The sequence below is a fragment of the Rattus rattus genome, chromosome 16 (assembly GCF_011064425.1).
Source record: "Rattus rattus isolate New Zealand chromosome 16, Rrattus_CSIRO_v1, whole genome shotgun sequence".
NCBI lineage: Eukaryota > Metazoa > Chordata > Mammalia > Rodentia > Muridae > Rattus > Rattus rattus.
This window is the reverse complement of record NC_046169.1, coordinates 23827811-23847098: the sequence shown is the minus strand read 5'-3', so window position 1 is coordinate 23847098 and position 19288 is coordinate 23827811. Positions and strand designations below refer to the sequence as shown.

The window sequence follows — 19288 nt, the reverse complement described above, 5'->3', positions numbered from 1 at the left end:
CCCTGGGTCATCGGATGGGTGCCGGGCTGAGACCTACATTTGTCAAGATAAGTTCAGGGAGATAAAGTATCTTACCCAAAGGTGCCCATTGAGTAAGTGATGGGGGTGGGGTGCAGATGCAGGTGGCCTGGACTCAGAGCTTGTGTCTTAATGACCTTTCAGTGACCACCGCCACTCATTCATTACCTGCCAGTGACCACTCATTCATTGCCTTTCAGTGACCACCACCACTCATTCATTATCTTTCAGCGACCACCCATTCATTACCTGCCAATCGCCATCTTTACACAGGAGCTTTTCCGCTTCTCATCTTTAGTACTTATGGGAACTTTCTAAATACCACCCAGGACTCGGTCATCTCACAGACATGATTGTGCCCTAAGAACTCCAGGCAGATTACTGTCCTTAGGACTTTACGTAAACCCTTATTTCAAGCAGCCACAAGGCTGCTCCCAAAGACGGGCTGGTAGGAGATTGACTAGGCGAGACGTGACTTTTTCCTTAAGATCAGGTTTGGTTTTTGTTGTTGCTTTGAGTCTTTTTGTTTTTAAAGATTTATTTTTAATTTGTAGGGGTGTGTGTGTGTGTGTGTGTGTGTGTGCATGACAAATTTTTTTTATTTTTGGTTTTCTGAGGTAGTCTCAGGGAACTTACCCGGGCATCTGGCTGGCTCTGTGTAGCTAAGGATGACTTTGAACACTTACCTTAGCGTCCTAAGTGCTGGGTCTCAGGAGTTCACTACCATGCCTGGCCCTATGCTCTTAGAAAAATAAATAAATGTGTCTCATCCTCTCCAGCGGTGTCATTACTAAGAATCTAGAGTTGGTTAATGTTCACAGCCAAGCCACTGTGTTGGTGTTACATATGTCGAATTTTGACTTTGTGGTCTGGCTAGGATAGAGAAAGCCTAAAAGTGCCCTCTGTTGGCTAAGCATGGAATGACTACAGAATCTGAAAAAGTTTTGCAGTTGGAAAGAATCATGAACAAATGGAAGCTCCGTCTACTTTGGACCTGATGAGTAAAGGCAGCTGTGGTCAAGCCTGGCCGCTTGAGGTCTATCCCAGGAACGTACATGCTGGGAGGAGAGGACTGAATCCTACATGTTGTCCTCCAACCTCAGATACACGGACTAAGGAAGAAAAAAAGTAAATGAAAAGATTATTTTTAGAAAGAGAAAGTGGTGGGGTTGGGGATTTAGCTCAGTGGTAGAGCGCTTGCCTAGCAAGCGCAAGGCCCTGGGTTCAGTCCCCAGCTCCGGAAAAAAAAAAAAAAGAGAGAGAGAAAGTGAGTTGGAGATGTGGCCTGGTGGTTAAGAACACTTGTTTCGGGGTTGGGAATTAGCTCAGTGGTAGAGCACTTGCCTAGCAAGCACAAGGCCCTGGGTTCGGTCCCCAGCTCTGAAAAAAAAAAAAAAAAAAAGAAGAACACTTGTTGCTCTGGCAGAGGACTTGGGAGCAGTTCTCAGCACCCACGTGGTGTCTTACAATATGTGTAACTCTGGTTCCAGGGGACCCATAGCCTTTTGCTCAACTCTTCCAGTAATAGGCAAGCATTTAGCGCATGCATGGATGGACACACACACACACACACACACACACACGAAAGACATTCATACATACAAATCTTTTAAACTTTTAAAAATAACACGAAGAATAAAGTTTTGTCTACAAAAATGTCCACTGCAAAGGGCTTTTTTTTATTTAAGTGAGCTGTGCGGGGTGGCGCACACTTATAGTACCAGTACTTCAGACTTGGAGGCAGGGGGATCAGGAGTTTAAGGTCACTTTGGACTGTGTAAGAGCATCAAGAGCCATCCTGGGCTATATGAGACTCTACTGTAAACAAACAAACCATTTTTTTTTTAGTTTTTATTTATGTATACGGGTGTTTTTGCCCGAATATCTGTTTGTGTACCATGTGAGTTCCTGGTACCTGTTGCTGTAAAATTATAAAAAATAAAGTTGTCGGGGTTGGGGATTTAGCTCTGTGGTAGAGCGCTTGCCTAGCAAGCTCAAGGCCCTGGGTTAGGTCCCCAGCTCCGAAAAAAAAAAAAAAAAAACAAAAAAAAAAAAAAAAAAAAAAAATAAAAATAAAAAAAAAAAATAAAGTTGTCTTTTACCCCAACTAGATCTGGCACCACGGTGTCCCAAGATATCTGATAGATATCTTAATCTCAGTCAGCAAAGCATCTCACCTGCTCTGTTTCATCCCATATCACACTGCCAATGGCTTCTCTCTGAGCCTGGCAGCAATCTCTCTACCTATCTAGTTCCCAAGGCAGGTTGCCACCATGCCAGAAACACACATCCCAACTCCATGGCGGCCCAGTGTCTCTAGCCGCCGCACACTCCCTTAAACTTAAATCACCACATGAAAGAACACACAACACAATAACCTCTGATCCAATTGATAAGGTATAATGGCCCACCTAAACATACAAAGCCCTGTACACATGCATCCCTTAAGAACATTCATAACGGGGTTGGGGATTTAGCTCAGTGGTAGAGCGCTTGCCTAGCAAGCGCAAGGCCCTGGGTTTGGTCCCCAGCTCCGAAAAAAAAAAAAATTAAGAAAGAACATTCATAACAACCTGTAAATATACAGAGTGGAATCTTAACGTCAGCCTCCAGGTTCTCTCAGCGGCTTCCCCTCTCCAGTCCCTCCCATTCCAGGCTCCTCCTCTTCCCTCAAACTTTTCTCCTGCCCATCCTTCCTTCTCGTCCAATGACAGGCCTCGTTCTATCTTGTACCTGCTGTCACCTGTATGACATCCTACAGGTAACCCACAGAGGCAAGGAGAGGGTATCAGGTCCTCTGGGACTGGAGTTAACAGATGGGTTGTAAGTTACCAAGTGGATACTGAAATTAACTCCCAGTCTTCTGGAAGAGTGGTCAGTGCTCTTAACTCCTGAGCCATTTCTCCAGTCCCAAAACATGGATGAAAGGGGGAGGGGAACCCAAGAGATTCTCTAAATCTACAGGTGAACCCCGTCCCTGTGGTTTTTGAATAGTGTCGTTGATATGCCTATGTAGATATAATACTTTCATCTCTCTTGGTTTTCCTTTTTCTTTTTCTTTTTTCTTTTTTTTTCAGAGCTGGGGACTGAACCCAGGGCCTTGCGCTTGCTAGGCAAGCGCTCTACCACTGAGCTAAATCCCCAACCCCTTGGTTTTCTTTTTTAAAGTTATGTTCTTATGTATCCCAGGAGAGCACTGAATTTTCTAGATAGCTGCGGACAACTTTGAACCTCAAATGCTGGTATACAAGACACATGAGGACCCACCCGGCCCGATGCATTTATGTTCTGATAACTACTTAACCTGTCCTTTTGAGTAAAGATTAGTGCTATCGATGCCGTCAAGACTTGGCTCTTTTTTGGTCTTCCCAGCTAGAGAATTGAAATGTGAATCAAGAACGAGTCAGAGAAGCTCATCTATGTAAGTCGGATGGAGCTGACTTAAGATTACACTGAGGCTGAGATTTATATCTTTTTTTCTCCTTGGGGTGGTAAATGTTGGCCAGGGAACCACGTCTGGTTGGCCACACATACTCATTTCGGTCTTGTCTGTGGTTGCTTTCTCGCTACAATGACAGAAACCAAAAGGCTTGCCAAGCCTGAAGATCTTTACTCATGGGCTCTGGACAGCAAGGCCTGGCTGACCCACCCTTTTGCTCATTTAATATTGCCTCAGGAGCAGCAGTTCCCCGTGCCTTACGTTTTCCAGCCAACTTCAAGAATTCAGTGGAATCCAGTTGGAAACAAACGTCAGAACTTCAGAGCTGGTAAATCAGATGCGTGATGGTGTATCCACCCGGGGTGGAGGCAGGGACATTAGAAGTTCAAACTCATCCTGGGTTGCTTAGAGAGCTCCAGGCCATCTGGGACATGTGGAACCCATTGTCGGAATAAGATAGAGATTGGAGATACAGGTCTGCAGTTAAGAGCACATGCTGCTTTTCCAGAGGACCCGAGTTCCATTCCTAGCTCTCACATCGAACGAGGCACAACCGTCTGGAATCGGGACCCTCTCTTTTGGCCTCTGCTGGTACCCATACACAGGTGCATAAGCACACAGAGACACATAAAGAAAAATAAAATTAGGAGAGTAAATAGCAACTGAGTAAACACATAAGGTTCCTTTCTTTTAAAAAAAACAAAATTTCCTTTGGGAGAGTTGGCAGAAAACGACACAAGTGAGTGCCTAATTTCAGGGCTTGGTGTCATGTGATGTGATTCTTGGGGGAGGGGGGAGTTCCAAGGCATAACAGCCTCTATTCTCTGAGACGCATGCACTCACCCCTGCATTTTCCTGTGCTGCCCAGCCTATCCTCGGGCGTGGGGGTGGGGGGTGGGGGGGTTGGCTCCCTGATCCTTCTGCAGCCTCCCTTTGAGCCCGCTGGAAGTCATTCCCAGAGTGGTGCGGACAGTAGCTGCAGCTGCCAAGGAGCAGACCCCCCCACCCCCCTTCATCCCTTCCCACTCTCCCAGCAGCCCTCATTCCAGGCTGTTGACCTTGGAGTTCCCAAACTGCATAAACAAAACCAAATGGGAAAGTGCATTCCTAAAGGAAAAGTCTTGGCAGAAGTAGAAGAAAGTTCCAGCACTTAAAACTGATTATGTGGGGCTGGAGCGATGGCTCAGTGGTTAAGAGCACAGACTGTGCTTCCAGAGGTCCTAAGTTCAATTCCCAAAACCATATGATGACCCACGACCATCTGTAATGGAATCTGATTCCTCTTCTGGTGTGCATGAAAAGAGAGCACTCATTTACGTACATACATACATACATACATACATCTAAAAACAAGACTGATTCTGTATGCCTTGTCTCTCTCCCCCTGGCATGTTAGGACTCCCTAATACCTTTTCTTTTTTCCTTCTTCCTTCCCTACTCCTTTTGTTGTTGTTTTTCAAGACAAGGCTTTTCTGAGTGTACTAGCCCTGGCTGTCCTGGAGCTCCCTCTGTAGAGTAGGCTGGCCTCGAACTTGCGGAGGTCCTCCTGGCCTCTCTACCTCTGCCTCTGCCTGGATTAAAGGCATGCCCACCACACCCTGCCCACTTTCATTTTTAAGACAGGGTCTCATATAGCTCAGCCTGGCCTCCAACCCACTATGTAGCTAAGGACAACCTTCACCCGATCCTACTGTTTCTATCTCCTGAGTGCTGGGGTTCTCAGTTTGGTTTTTCTCTTTATTTGTTTATGTGCACACGCTCATGTTTGTCATGATGTGTGTGTGTATGTACGTGTGTATATGTGTGTACATGTGTGTATGTGTGTATGTATGTACGTGTGTATATGTGTGTGTATGTGTGTGTATGTATGTGTGTGTATGTGTGTGTATGTGTGTGTATGTGTATATGTGTGTGTATGTGTGTGTATGTGTGTGTGTGTGTGTGTGTGTGTGTGCGTATGTGTGTGGCTTCAGTGTTTGAGCCAAGGTCAGTCAGTGGCAAGTGCCTTTACCTGACGAGCCACCTCACTGGTCCAAGTTTTATATTTACCACAATAGCCAGTGAATATATTACTATTAACTGGGTGGAACCCAGGCTTAGTGCATGTTCCGTACTGTGCCTACTAAACTACTACTTCAACCCTTTTTTGGTCTCACCGTGAATCGCAATCTGGCCTCAAGCTCTTCCGACCGCAGCCTCCCAGTCTCCCCAAGGGATTTCAGGAGAGAGTCACCTTCCCTGAATTTTCATTAGCTTGTCAGAATCTCCTCCGTGCTCCTTAACTCCTTAATGACACAGTTTTCTCCTGTGGATTCTAGGGATGAGACCCTCTGGCAGAGTGAATAGATGAAAAACAAAACAAACAAACAAACAAACACCCTGGTCCCACGAATCAACCCTGTGCCTGTCTGCTCAGACTTCTTGTCATGTATGATAATAAAATTATTTGTTACCTAAACCAAACTTGGTTGCAATTTCTGCTGCAATGGTACCACTCTAGCAGGGCAGTGGTAGTTCACACCTTGAATACCAGCCCTGGGGAGAGGGAGGTGGAGGAGGTGGAGACGGAGGAAGGTGGAAGTTGAGTTCAAGGCCAGCCTGGTCCACAGAGTTCCAGGACAGGCAGGGCTACACAGAAAAACCACAAAAACAAAACAACCCCTCCCATCCCCCACCCCCAGAAAAACCTAAAGTCTGGCTGGAGTGATGACTCAGTGGTTAAGAGCACTTGTTGATCTTCCAGAGAACCTGAATTCTGATCTCAAGCACTCACATTGGCCAACTTAGAGCCACCTGTAGCTCTCAGTTCTGGGAGATCTGGCCTCCTCAAGGGCATCTGCACACGCTCATCCCTTCCCTCATTTTGTCTCCTTTCTTTTGTGCCAATGTCCTGGTTGATTCTGCATAGGTTAATCACTTGAGCGTCTGCCTTAATCTATCCTGGTTCCCTTCACCCACTGAAGGCCACAGGATACATAACTGAGCCATCCAACTGCCCACTCTCGACAGTGTCCCGTTTCAAGTGCTCAGAAAGGCATTTGTTTAGTCCTTGTTCAAAATCTGAAAGTCATCTTGGAGTCTATGAGCAGCAGAGGCTCACAGAATAGATACCCACCCACAACTCCGTGGGATCGATTGTCTGCGATGCTGAGGCCACATCTCCAGCAGGGATTATCCAGCTTGTCGCATGCTGAAAGGATTTCCTTGGACCAGTTTACAGAATCAAAACCAAGACAATCCACGTCTTGACTAGGGCATATTCTCTGCCCCAGTCCGTCATCTACTTAAGCCTAAAGTTCATCTGAAAATGATATGACCATCTCCTTTTCCCAGTGTGGGTGGGCCATGTTGATTAAATCTCTATTTTTCTCTTTAAGTGGTTTATCCGGACAGGTAGCAAAAGCCTACTGGAGCTGCCGAAAGGGGCGGGGCTTTTTCTGAAGGAGGCTCCCCCCCACCCCAGAGATCACACAGTGGATGTGTGATTGGGACGTGTGGCATCAAGTGGGTCATCCGGCTAGCTGGGAAGAGCCTTCTGGAAGTGCCTGTTTCCATCTGTGTCCTGGTGCAGAGGTAATGACGTCATCATGGTGAGGTCATCTAGAATTGCAGAAAAAGTGGCTTCTTTTTCTTTGTCTAGTTGAATGACCAAGCAGGAAAGTCAGGGACTCGAAAGTCAGCCAAGTTGTACTGAAGTCACACACAACAAAATACACACACTCCCCGCCAGGGGCAACAGATTCAGAAATCCAGCCCAAAAGGCGGGCTTGAGCCTTTTGGTGGTATAGGGCGAGTCTCCATCCACTTATTTCTGATTGGCCGATTTAAACAAATAGGAGGCAGCTGATAAACCCACAGCTTCATGAACGTGAAGGGAGGTGTGGGTAGGTCAGAGCGAGTAGGGGAGCGCTGTTTAGGGGTGGGGTTTTCTTTTTTTTCTTCATTTTTACTGTTTATTTTTAGCAGTCTCATGCAACCCAAGATGGACTCACAATATTATGAAACTGAGACTGCCCTTGACTTCCAAGTATTCGTATTACAGCATGAGGCATCATGTTCAGCTCCATTATTGTTGTTGTTGTTGTTGTTATTATTATTATTGTATTAGAGAAAAGAGTTAAATTCTCAGAAATCCTTCTAAACCTCCCAAGTCTCTGCGATTAAACGTATGAAGCGACCAAGCTTGGCAGTTTTTTCTTCCTGTGTGAGTCCACGGAAAAAGCGCTAGCACAGCAGCCACACCCTGCCAGCCAAGGTATTGCTGTGTTCAATTTCCATTTGTCCCACAGCAGGTGCTCTCAGCCCTCCGCGGCGCATCCTCGGGGACAGCCTGCCTAGTAGGCCTTTTTTCACTGACTCGCTGCTATCGAGACAAACCAGCCAGTCCTGGGCCCTTTCCCAGGACGCCTGGACCGGGTAGATAAAGTGGCCTGCAGCTTCGCGCCTGCTAGTCAGAAAGTCAACGAAAACAGAACCAAGGTGCGGCCCCTATGAGCGGGCTTCCTGCCAATCAGGGGCGGAGGCCAGAGAGGATACAGCCAATAGCAGGAGCAATTGGGTGGTCTGTCCCTCCGGGGACCGCGCCGGGGACCAGCGCTGTGTTGAACGTCGGGAGAGCAGAGCGCGTGCCCTTTAGATGGCCAATAAGAGTTGAGCCAATCGGCATGTTGCTGTCAGTTGTCACTCTAGTTCGAGACCTCTATGGTTGAACCAGACCTTTAACCATTGGGATGGTGCTAGTCGGACTCTGCCAATAGTAGGAGGCGACCGGGTGAGGCCAGAAATGTTACAGAGGTGGCGGAGAGAACCGCTGCCCTAGGTAAGCGGCCTGGACCAAGGGAGGTAGCGCTCCCGTTAGTCAGAGAGCCAATCAGAGTGGAACAAGCCCAGCCAGACGTGTTCCCCCTATAATTGGACGATGCTCTTGCCAATCACAGCAGCAGCTCTCACTACCTCGGCCAATAGCAAGAAGCGCATGGTTCCTATTTGCAGCGCAGGGTCCACGCGGTGGTTGCTGATCGAGGTCGTCAGTTGGCGATCACCTCCCCTCGGCCAAATCCCTGGGCAGGCTGGCGTCGCTCGCGCTTGTCAGCCAAGAGCCAATCAGAATTGGGTAGGCCTGTGGCCACTTCGGCTTAAGGCGGAACTGTTTCTTCTGTGATTGGGCGAAGTCCCTGACAATCAGGGCGGAGCCAGCGAAGGCTCGGCCAATGGCTGGAGGCGGCCAGGTCAGCCCAGCGACTAACTGAAGCGCGGTGGTCGTTAGACTGTTGGAGGGCAGCACACGACAACCTAACTGTCCGCAGGCCCTCGGCGTCTAGCGCCCGCCGGCGGCTCCTCTCGTCATGTCAGGCACTGCTTGACTTTAGTTCTTCAGGCCTCCGCCCACCCGCCTACCCGAAGCCGCGCCCACCGCCCAGAGCCAGAGGGATGGTGGTAGTCAACGGGCGGGAGCCAGACAGCCGTCACTCGGACGGTGCCATGTCCAGCTCCGAAGCCGAAGACGACTTCCTGGAGCCGGCTACTCCTACGGCCACGCAAGCGGGGCACGGGCTGCCCCTGCTGCCCCAGGAGGTACCTGGATTGAGCGATGGGGGAAGGGAGGGCTGATGGGATGTGAGGGAGAGCTGGTGCTTGCAGAGCTGACCTTGGGAGGTGAGCCTCCTAGGGAGCTATCCATCCCTGATTCCACTTCTGCACTAGGTGTGTCCTCCCGGCCCGGGGTCACCTGCACTCCAAGCCCCTTCTTCCCATGCTCCGTAGCTACCAGATGTCAATTCCATTCCTGTATCCCGTCACCTTTATCAACTAGAGAAGGACTCCTCAACACATAGCAAGTTCCATACAATCCAAAAGGAGGCCCTGGGTTGCCCAGGTGTATCCTCCAGCCCCCCGGGGAGTGGCTTAAGAAACTGCGGTGCCTATTAACCTATCTGGTGCCTTGGTGTGATTTAGGAAAAAGGACACACCTGAGTGGGCCGGGCCAATTCTCGTCCAGGTACCATTATTAATGCAGCAGACAATCTCCGTTACCATACGGGGTAATTACATTTGCTAGATGGGCAGAAGTGAGCAGTAGAGGATTCGGGGCAAAGAAGCAGCGTGAGCAAGGACATACAGGAGGTAAATTCGGGCACTAAGAGGAGAGCAATGGTGAGTTGAACTCTAGAGCAGAGATTATGGGATGGATTAGGGAGCTTCATTTATCTGTTGCTGTACCGTGGTATGCTGTGGCTTCGCTAGTAGTCCTTCGTGCGTGTGACACTTTGCACCTGATATGACCCTTAAACTAGATAGGAAGATGGATACAAAAGTGGAGACTCGGCAGACAGAGTTGTTCAAAGCAGCTGGCTTGGGTGAGGCTCTCTGGCAGCTGCGGTAAGGTTAGAATCCCCGAATTGCCAGCATCGTGGGAAACTTGTGAAAATAAGCAAAATTCTAGACATAACTCTGCAGTCAGGGAAAAGAGCCAACACGGTGGTGCCACTTTTTTTTTTTTTTTTTTTTTTTTTTTTTTTTTGGTGCCCTGTCATTGGGCAGAAGTTGCGGTTTGAGTGTAAGGACACACAACCCCGTAGACTGGAGGCTAGCTGTCCAGTCCTGGCCTCCTCTGAATCACACCCCCTCCGTGTGTGTTCTAGGACTCTTTACTGTTACTTTTTTTTGTTCTGCATTCAGCACAAAGAAGGGCATTAGTGGCAGCTACCTTTTAAAAAGAGCTCCCGACGTGAAAAGCATTACACCAGAATGACATTTGAGTCTACCTGTACCTACATTGGGCCTGGCGCTTCTGCAGAAATGTAGAAGGCACTTTGCACCGTGAGTGTATGAGTTGAATTTGTTGGGCCTGGTGGTACACACCTTGAATTCCAGAGGCAGAGGCAGGAGATAAATCTCTGTGAATTCCAGGCCAGCTTTGTCTACGCAGTGAGTTCCGGGAGAGCCAGAGCTACACAGAGAGACCTTGTCTCAAAATAATAATAATAATAATAATAATAATAATAATAATAATAATAATAATAAGTTGAGAGTTGAGCTCATACTTATAATTGTAAATCATGTACATTTCATTCATTGATTTTTGTGAATTTAATCTCTCTTGTAAGGGCAAATCGTGGATAAGTTTTATTTCACTCACTTGTGTCTTTTTTTTTTATGAGGCGGGGTCTCTCTAGGTCGCCCATGTTGGTCTGTACTCACTCTATAGACTATGGAACTCACTGGTCTAGAACTCAGAGAGTTTCCTGGTTCTGCCTCTCAATGGCTGGGATCAAAGCAGTGTACCACCATGCACAGCTGGGTCCTTGTTTTTTTCTTAAAGGATCTATGGAGATTGGGGGAAAGGGCTCTTTATTTAGATAAGTATACAGACTTTAGGCTTTCACCACAGCCAAAGAGACGTAGTATTTGGGGGAAAAAAATCTAGGATAAAATTTAAGCTGGGATAAATTTTTAATTGATTTGGAGTCAGAACTGGAACTTGGTGTTCGAAGCTAATAACCTTTCCTGTTATTTTCCCATCCTCACTTAGTCCTTGCGACCGGAACCTTAGGTGACTTGGAGACTAATCAATCACTATAGATCGAGTAGGAGAGAATGGAGTGAGGTAGAGAACGAGGGTTGGGAGTGCTGAGTGTGAAGCTCTGCGGTAGGGATCCAGCCCAGCACCTGCAGGCTCTGGATGAGAGGAAGAGAGTAAGGACTGGGTACCACGGTGCATTCGCAAACAGCTATTGGTCTCTGTTCGCAACTGGCAGGCACACATGCTCGCCCTGCCTCTGGGATGCTTGGCAGCTAGGAAAATGGGTTGACAAGGGAAAACGGTCGCCGTTGTATGGTGCTAGGTGCTATCATGGAGGAGAGTGCAGTGAAGGAATAAGGGGGGGATATGTACGTGCATCTCGGATGCGAGACGGAAGAAAGAGCGGTAGTGGTCACAGAATAAAGGTGGAATGGACTTATGCTGCCCATTGTGTAGTGCCTTGGTGTGAATCAGAAAAGGGACACACACCTGGGTTGACAGAGCAAACTGTCATCCAGGTGCTTACACGGTGATCAACCTACACCATGTGTGGTAGTTTCATTTGCTACCTCGGAGCGAAGAGACTGTCAGGAACATCTGTGGCCAAAAAGCCAGCATAAGGACATAAAGGCATGCACTTCAGAAAGAGTAGAAGACGATGAAAGCTGGCGGAGATTGGAGGGTCAGGGTGAAGAGAGTCCCGGTTTAAGAACTATCAGGTTGAGGGGTTGGGGATTTAGCTCAGTGGTAGAGCGCTTGCCTAGCAAGTGCAAGGCCCTGGGTTCGGTCCCCAGCTCCGAAAAAAAGAAAAGAAAAGAAAAAAAAAACTATCAGGTTGAATGAGTAGGACTTGGTGATGGATGCTCAAGGAAAGTGGGGTGGGGGTGTCCCCTAGTTTGGGGTGACTAAGTGATTATGATCTGTCAGACCTAGGCGGGCTGACATGGAGGAGCCCAGATCTTGCTGCCTGTGCCAGTCTGAAAGCTGTGGTGGTTCCTTTCCAGTTTCCTGAGGTCGTCCCCCTGAACATTGGAGGGGCTCACTTTACCACTCGCCTGTCTACTCTGCGGCGCTATGAAGACACCATGCTGGCAGCCATGTTCAGCGGGCGGCATTACATCCCTACAGACTCGGAGGGTCGGTACTTCATCGACCGAGACGGCACACACTTTGGGTACGTCTGAATCTTCCTCTACAATCAGCTTCATGGTCATAGCCAGCGAGGAGCCTGGGATTGGGTCTTGGGTAGCGTTATTACCATCTTCCCCAGTACCAGAAGAGACAGCCTAGTGGTGGAATTCAGTAAATGTTCTCATTGACTTGTATTGTATTAAAACGCTTGTTTGCCGAAGGTAAAGACAGCAAGAAAAAGTTTTGTTTGTTTGTTCTTTGGTTTGGGTTGGGTTTTTTTGAGACAAGGTTTCTCTGTGTAGCCTTGGCTGTCCTGGAACTTACTCTGTAGACTAGGCTGACCTCGAACTCACAGACATCCACCTGTGCCACTGCCTCCCAAGTGCTGGGATTAAAGATGTGCACCACCACAGCCTGGCGAGAGAAAGTCTACTACTGTCAGGGTTTGATGAAACCTTTCCCATTCTGTGCAGTTTGAGACTTGGAGAGTCGTTAAGTCTATGTAGAGGAACGCTCTTGCAACACAGAATGTTGAAAAAGGTCTTGGAGAAAACCTTTACATTTAGATTCTGGCATTCAGTGATACCATGCAAGCTGGGCATTGTTGTACTTTGTAGCAAGCAAGACGCTGTGTCCACACTCCCAACAAACAACGAATCCTAACTGCAGCACCCAGAGGCCGTGGTACATGGTGATGACCGTTCTGAGGTTCACAGTGGCTTACAGCAGAAACGGGGAAGGAAGGGCTGGTGCTGTATTGCTGCCCCTTCATTTTGCTGAAAAAACCCTTAAAGACAATCTTGTAGCAGGGCAGTGGCGGGTGCATGTCTTTAATCCCAGCACTTTGGAGGCAGAGGCAGGCAGATCTGTGGGTTCAAGGCCAGCCTGGTCTACAGAGTGAGTTCCAGGACAACCAAGGCTACATACAGAGAAATTGTCTTGAAAAAAAACAAATAAAAACAAACCCAAAACAAAAATCAAACTTGTATGTTACTGGGATTTTAACAGTAACACACACAAACATACAAACATACACATACACACACACACACACACACACACACACACACACACACACACACATCCATGGTCTTAATATATCTGATAATGTACTTATCCTAAAGAAATAGATGTGATTATTACATCTTTCCACAAAGCCACTTCTGTCAAACCTTTAAAAAGTTTATGCCTCAATTTCATCGAAGATGTTTTTTAAGATTTGTTTTTATTTATATGTACATATCACGTGTGTGTGGGTATCCCCAGAGGGCAGAATGGACTGTCGGGTCCCCTAGAGCTGGAGTCACAAGCAGTTGTGAGCTGTCGCTGTGGATGCTGGGAACTGCACTTGCGTCCTCTGGAAGAACAGCAAGTCCTCTTAACCACTGAGCCATCCCTCGAGCCCTCAGTTTCCTTGTTGACATGAGAAATAAATGTAGCTGTCTGGTGGGCGGGGCAATGATGGTTAAGGAGAGAGCCTGTGTGTGTGACCCCGGGTAGGTCAGATCTTCAAAGCACATGGCTGGAATCCTCTGCTGTTTCAGTCTCTTTGGAGATGACTAGAGGATTGATTTAGCTTTTGACCTTGAACCAGTGACCAGGGAGGCAGGAACTTCAGCTGATACATCTGTCTTTGTGTTGACCTCCAAGTAAGAGTGCCCACAAGGGTCACTTTCATCCTTACAAAGGAGCCTCTAGCGATATAATTTGTTTTGCAGAGTCTGGTTTTCCCCAGTGGGCCATCAGCTGCCTCTGATGGTGAGAAAACAGAGTGTCACATCACTCTGTGGAACTATAAAAAGATTTTTTGTTTGCAGGCCATTTGGGGAGGGACGTGCTGGCCCCAGCTGGCGTCTCCCATAGCGCTCTTAGCTGGGCCTCGCCCGCCAGGGCTTTTGCTTGTCAGAGCTCATAAGGGTTTGTGGAGCATCTCAGAGGACAGACTTTAAAGGGGTGGGGATGGGCGGGGCTGGAGAGATGGCTCAGAGGGTCAGTGTGTGTAGTGCTCTCACAGAAGACCTGAGTTCAGGTCCCTGTACCCGTGTCAGGTGGCTCTCAACCACCTGTAACTTCAGCTCCGGGAGAGCCAACACTTCTGGCCTCCACAGAGGGCCCATATTCTTGTGCATACCTACCCTCTCCAGGACATAATGGAAAAATAATTAAAACCTTTAAAGGGGTCGTAGGGAAGGAGAACAGGATCCAAATTGAGGCTTATATGACGCTGTCTGTTGGCCTCGAGATGAAGTAGCGTTCATGCTTGGACTGCTGGACTCCAGTACTCTGTGGCTTATCGGCAGTAGATAAAGAGTTTTTCAAAATTTCAGAGTATGAGTTCAGGGTATTTGGAAGGTGCACATGTTTCTCTGCTGTTGTAGCTCATGTAGACAGACCATCTACCATCCCAGGGGCTACTTGGGCCTGGGGACAGGGAGGGGAAGTTCTTCATTGTGCAGAAGGCACTTGACTTAGTTCGAGTCTAACGAAGTGAGGAGCGTGGTGGTTGTTGGCTCAGAGACTGCTGTGGCTGAACCTGAGGCTTTGCCAGCTCTGACTCCATCAGCAAGGGTTTTCCACAACCTCCTAGGCCCCATGTGGGCCTGGTTTATAGACTGGCGTGAAGAGAAAACCTGCCTTGTAATGTCATTAAGAGCACCAAATGGGTAGGTGCATGGTTAGTGACCAGGACACATTAATGCTTAGTGTTAGCTGTTGTTGCTTATGGTTTAGATGAATTATTGATGTAACAGAGCTACGGGTTTTCTCCCTCTCTTCCCATAAGTACTGGCGATAGGCCCGATTGTTACCCTCGGCGCTAGAGTCTGAATGTGTACTTTCTGTCTGTGGCTTTACTTAGCTGAGACACCAACTGATGTTAGCTCCCACAGTTGGGTATTTTGTCTTCCCAGATAGCTATAGAATAATAGTAGTGGGAGCAATGTGGGATGAGTAGAATGTCTTTGTTACTATTGGAAGTGTGAGGTTACAACTATTTGTTATCTGTGTGCTTATGTTATGACTGAACATTTCTAACATGTACTTGGGAAACTGGTGCTGAGTCTACGAAAGGTCTTTTCCTCCTCCTCCTCCTCCTCCTCCTCCTCCTCCTCCTCCTCCTCCTCCCTCTTCTTCTTCTTCTTCTTCTGTTATTGAGACTGGGTCTCTCTGTAGCCTTGGCTGTCCTAGAATTTGCTTTGTAGACCAAACTGACCTCAAATGTACAGAGATCTATAAAGTATATACGTAGCCTGAGATGGCGGTGCATGCTGGCCACCTTAGCACATGAGAGACTGTGGGAAGAGGAGCAGGGGTTCAAGGTCGGGCTTGTCTACCTAATAAGTTTGAAACCAGCCTGGGCTACATGACACCTTGTCTGAGAAAAACCACTGTATGCGTGCTTTAAATTGATGGAATTCTAGCCTTCCGTTACACCTCTGACTTAGGAAGGCAACCGGTAGGAATTTCTGAGGGCTCACTCTGTGCTAGGAGTTTTCTAAGCATTTTCATGTATTAGCTCATTCAATTTCCCTCCCGATTGAATTTGCATGTTCTTTGTTGCTTGATTTGTTTTGTTTGAGACAGAATCTTGCTATGTAGACTAGGTTGGCCTGGAACTCACTTGTAGACTAGGCTGGCCTCGAACTCACAACCCCAACTGCCTCTGCCTCCCCCATATGCCACTCCACCGGGCTTAATTTTCTTTTAACAGAATGAGGTGATTTTTTAAAGTCTTTCACTTAGTACTGGAGGACACTGAAACACACCAAGATAGAGTTCACCTGGCCAAAGTTATAGTTGGGGATATGGCCCAAATTCTGTGCTCTAACCACTTGGATAACCGTCTCCTCCCATCCCACCACTTGATCCTTAGCTCTTTCTTACCCTTTCTCTTCTCTGCACAGAGATGTGCTGAACTTCCTGCGATCAGGGGACCTGCCACCCCGGGAGCATGTGCGAGCTGTGCACAAAGAGGCCCAGTACTACGCCATTGGGCCCCTCCTGGAGCAGCTGGAGAACATGCAGCCACTGAAGGGCGAGAAGGTGCGCCAGGCCTTCCTGGGGCTCATGCCCTATTACAAAGGTGAGGGGTCAGCTGCCTCCCAGCTGGGGAAAGGGGTTACAAGGCATCCTTGGCTCCCAGGCCTTTCCCAGGAGTGGGCGGGTCCAATGTTTATCCAGATTAGGAGAAAATGTTCCCCTCTTTCCGTGACAATGGGACATTTCAAGTTGAGAAAGATGTCTCCCATGTACCGCCGCCCTCATCCTACAGGGGTTTCCTTGCTTTGGAAAGCCGTGGTCCTTATTGAGGGTGAAGTGTGCTCTTACTGAGTCCATGGAGTCCCTTCATGAAGTCAGCCTCCTCCCTCTGCGTCCCCACACTGGGCGTGTGTTCCTGTGTCTGTCTGCGTCTCTCTCCCTCCTCTCCTATCCCACCTCCGTCCATTAACGGCTGCTGTGTTAAACTCTGTAGACCATTTGGAGCGGATCGTGGAGATTGCCCGGCTTCGCGCAGTACAGCGGAAGGCCCGCTTTGCCAAGCTCAAAGTCTGCGTCTTCAAGGAAGAGATGCCCATCACGCCCTATGAGTGTCCACTCCTTAACTCCCTCCGCTTTGAGCGGAGTGAGAGTGACGGACAGCTCTTTGAGCACCACTGTGAAGTGGACGTGTCTTTTGGGCCCTGGGAGGCGGTGGCTGACGTGTACGACCTCTTGCACTGCCTGGTCACGGACCTCTCAGCCCAGGGCCTCACGGTGGACCACCAGTGTATCGGGGTGTGTGACAAGCACCTGGTCAACCACTACTACTGCAAACGCCCCATCTATGAGTTCAAAATCACATGGTGGTGAGTTGTCCTGGGAAACAAGAGTCCCACGAAGGAGGATGTCCATCCTCTTGGGTGACTCTGGGAGTCTGATCCCCACAGGGGCTGCTGACTGTCCCAGAAGCTGCTGAGGTGAGGACAGAGCGCTGAGGCGCAGATGCGGAAAGAGGCCTGGGCGCTGCTGTAGTCTCCTTGGTTCGTGTACCTTGGGGACTTGGTCTGCTCTCACCTGGTCTTCTCAAGGCCTGGCCGTCTTCACTGGAAGCCACAAGATGTAGCAAGATTGGCACTGGGAGTCCAGAGAGCTTTTGATAACCTTTTTTTTTGATGCACTGCAGGAGAGCTCGTACCCGCCCCTGACAGAGGGAGATATCACTGCCTCGAACCTTCCTGTGCTCAGTGTGTCAGGCGGGATAAGGAGTGAGGTGGGGGATTTCCCCGAGCATCTGCCCTTATAACCCTGGCCAAAGAAGAAAGCATACTTCTCCTCCCAGTGTGTTCCTCGCTTTTTCAGTGACTTGCAGTACCTTGTCTTAGGATGCAGAAAGATATGTCCCGTGCTCCCAGAACATGCCTGTCACCTTCTCTTGGAGATTAACCATAGCTGCCAAAGCCATGTACCAAGTTGGGCCTTAGAAAAACCACAATGTTTACAGCCCTGCCCTGAAGCTTTAGATTATTATCCCTTCTTTGCAGGGTTCTCCTCTCACAGGGCTGGAATGTTAAGTTCTAAAGGTTCTTTCTGAAGATTCCCCAAGTCAGGCAGACAAGGAGCCTGGCTCCCCTTGTATGTGAGATCTCTCTCTGATATTAAGAAGACAGGGCCTCGCCGCTGAGTCTCATGCAGGGAGCCAGTGTGGGGAACCTCTCTTCTCTGGAAGGGATGCTCTCTCTCTCTCTTCAATAGGTTTTATTTAGTGGGGGGTGGGGGCTTGCTCTGCAGTCGGGCAATAAGACAGGGTACAACATGGACCCCCTAAAGAGAGCTGTATAGCTTCCTCTGAGAGCATTGCATGTCCAGGCTACCCTATGGGTTCTAAGTAGTCATGGGTGTCCTTGCCTATTTCTGGATAATACTTTTCTTATGGAACTTTTTTTAAAATTTTTTTTCGTGTAAGGAGTTGTTAAGGGAAGCATTGCCAAGCTCAGACCTGTAGGATCAGAGTGGTGCAGTCAGACAGTTGGGGGCTAAGGGCACCCTTGTGCTTTTGAGGAATATAAGGCCTGGCCCTTCTGGGTCTGAGCTAAATTCCTCTGTGTAGCTGGAGGGTAGTGACTTTCCCTAACTCTCGTGGAAACACGAGGTTTTGAACTTGTGTCTCTGAGTATAACAGAGATAGAGGTGAGGTCCAGGAGGGAGTGTGGGTCAGTCATCGTCCAGGACACCTGCTCTCTCTGTTCTCCTCAGCAAACAATGCATCCTCTGAGGCTCTGGCGCCCCTGCTTGGCGCTTGGCCCAGCACTGTGGCTCTGTTTTAGCAAAGATGTCCCTTATTTCAACTGATTTTATTTTTATTTTTCGGACAGGGTCTCATGTAGCCCAGGCTGGCCTCATATTAGCTGTCGAGCTAAGGATGATCTTCTACCCTTGACCTTCCTGCTTCTACCTCCGAAGCTCTGGGGGACACGGGCATGTCCCCCCTCCCCTAGCTCCTGTGTTCACGGTCTGGAGAGCTAGTGACGTACACTGTTCAGGTGATGTCCATGTGGGTGGAAAGTGGACAGTTAGCCCGGGGCATTGAGTAACTGAGCCAGGGGTTCTTCTCTTCCTGTTCTAGAATATCACACCACTGGGAAAATTAGAACCCATAAATACAAGACAGAGAGAAAACTGATCTGCTCAAAAACCGGGCCCAGACGGATTGCTAAAGGTTACAGGATGCTGGGTAAAGACATTGTCCTTATGACTTGCTGGAGAGAGACACTGCTTTTCTGTCCCCTTTTTTATTCTCAGGATGATATGGTTTGAACCACTGGGACAAGAGAAAGGTCTAGGCTGCTGGCAGAGGCAGAGGCGGGGCACAAGACAGTCAGCTCAGAAATCCCCCCCCCTTTTTTTTAGGTAATTGGCTTGATATTTATGGAATTAGGGAGCAAACCATGTACTGAATCGTCTTGTGTGAGTCTTTTTTTAAAAAAAAAAATAACAAAACCCTTTGCATTCTTTTTTTTTTTTTTTTTTTTTTTTTTTTTTTTTCGGAGCTGGGGACCGAACCCAGGGCCTTGCGCTTGCTAGGCAAGCGCTCTACCCCTGAGCTAAATCCCCAACCCCCACCCTTTGCATTCTTAAGCCAGCGACTTGTACACCGTCTTGCCGCACAGAAACTTTTCTTTGTACTACAAAATATATTTATT

At 48.4% G+C, this 19288-nt stretch overlaps 1 protein-coding gene across 1 annotated transcript; it reads left to right on the top strand.

The window, feature by feature from the left end:
- The first annotated feature begins 8680 nt into the window (after positions 1–8680).
- Kctd7 (potassium channel tetramerization domain containing 7) lies at positions 8681–17429 on the top strand. Its single transcript, XM_032886984.1, has 4 exons — positions 8681–9031; positions 11984–12153; positions 16013–16191; positions 16582–17429. Exons 1-4 carry the CDS (start codon positions 8888–8890, stop codon positions 16956–16958), a joined length of 870 nt encoding a protein of 289 aa, XP_032742875.1. The 5' UTR covers positions 8681–8887; the 3' UTR covers positions 16959–17429.
- Positions 17430–19288: the final 1859 nt, after the last annotated feature.

Bases quoted from the DNA above. Each gene is read 5' to 3' on its own strand.
- Kctd7 (XM_032886984.1), top strand. From the start codon at position 8,888: ATGGTGGTAGTCAACGGGCGGGAGCCAGACAGCCGTCACTCGGACGGT. The intron at 9,032-11,983 runs GTACCTGGATTG...GTTCCTTTCCAG, and splicing joins TGCCCCTGCTGCCCCAGGAG to TTTCCTGAGGTCGTCCCCCT. The intron at 12,154-16,012 runs GTACGTCTGAAT...TTCTCTGCACAG, and splicing joins CGAGACGGCACACACTTTGG to AGATGTGCTGAACTTCCTGC.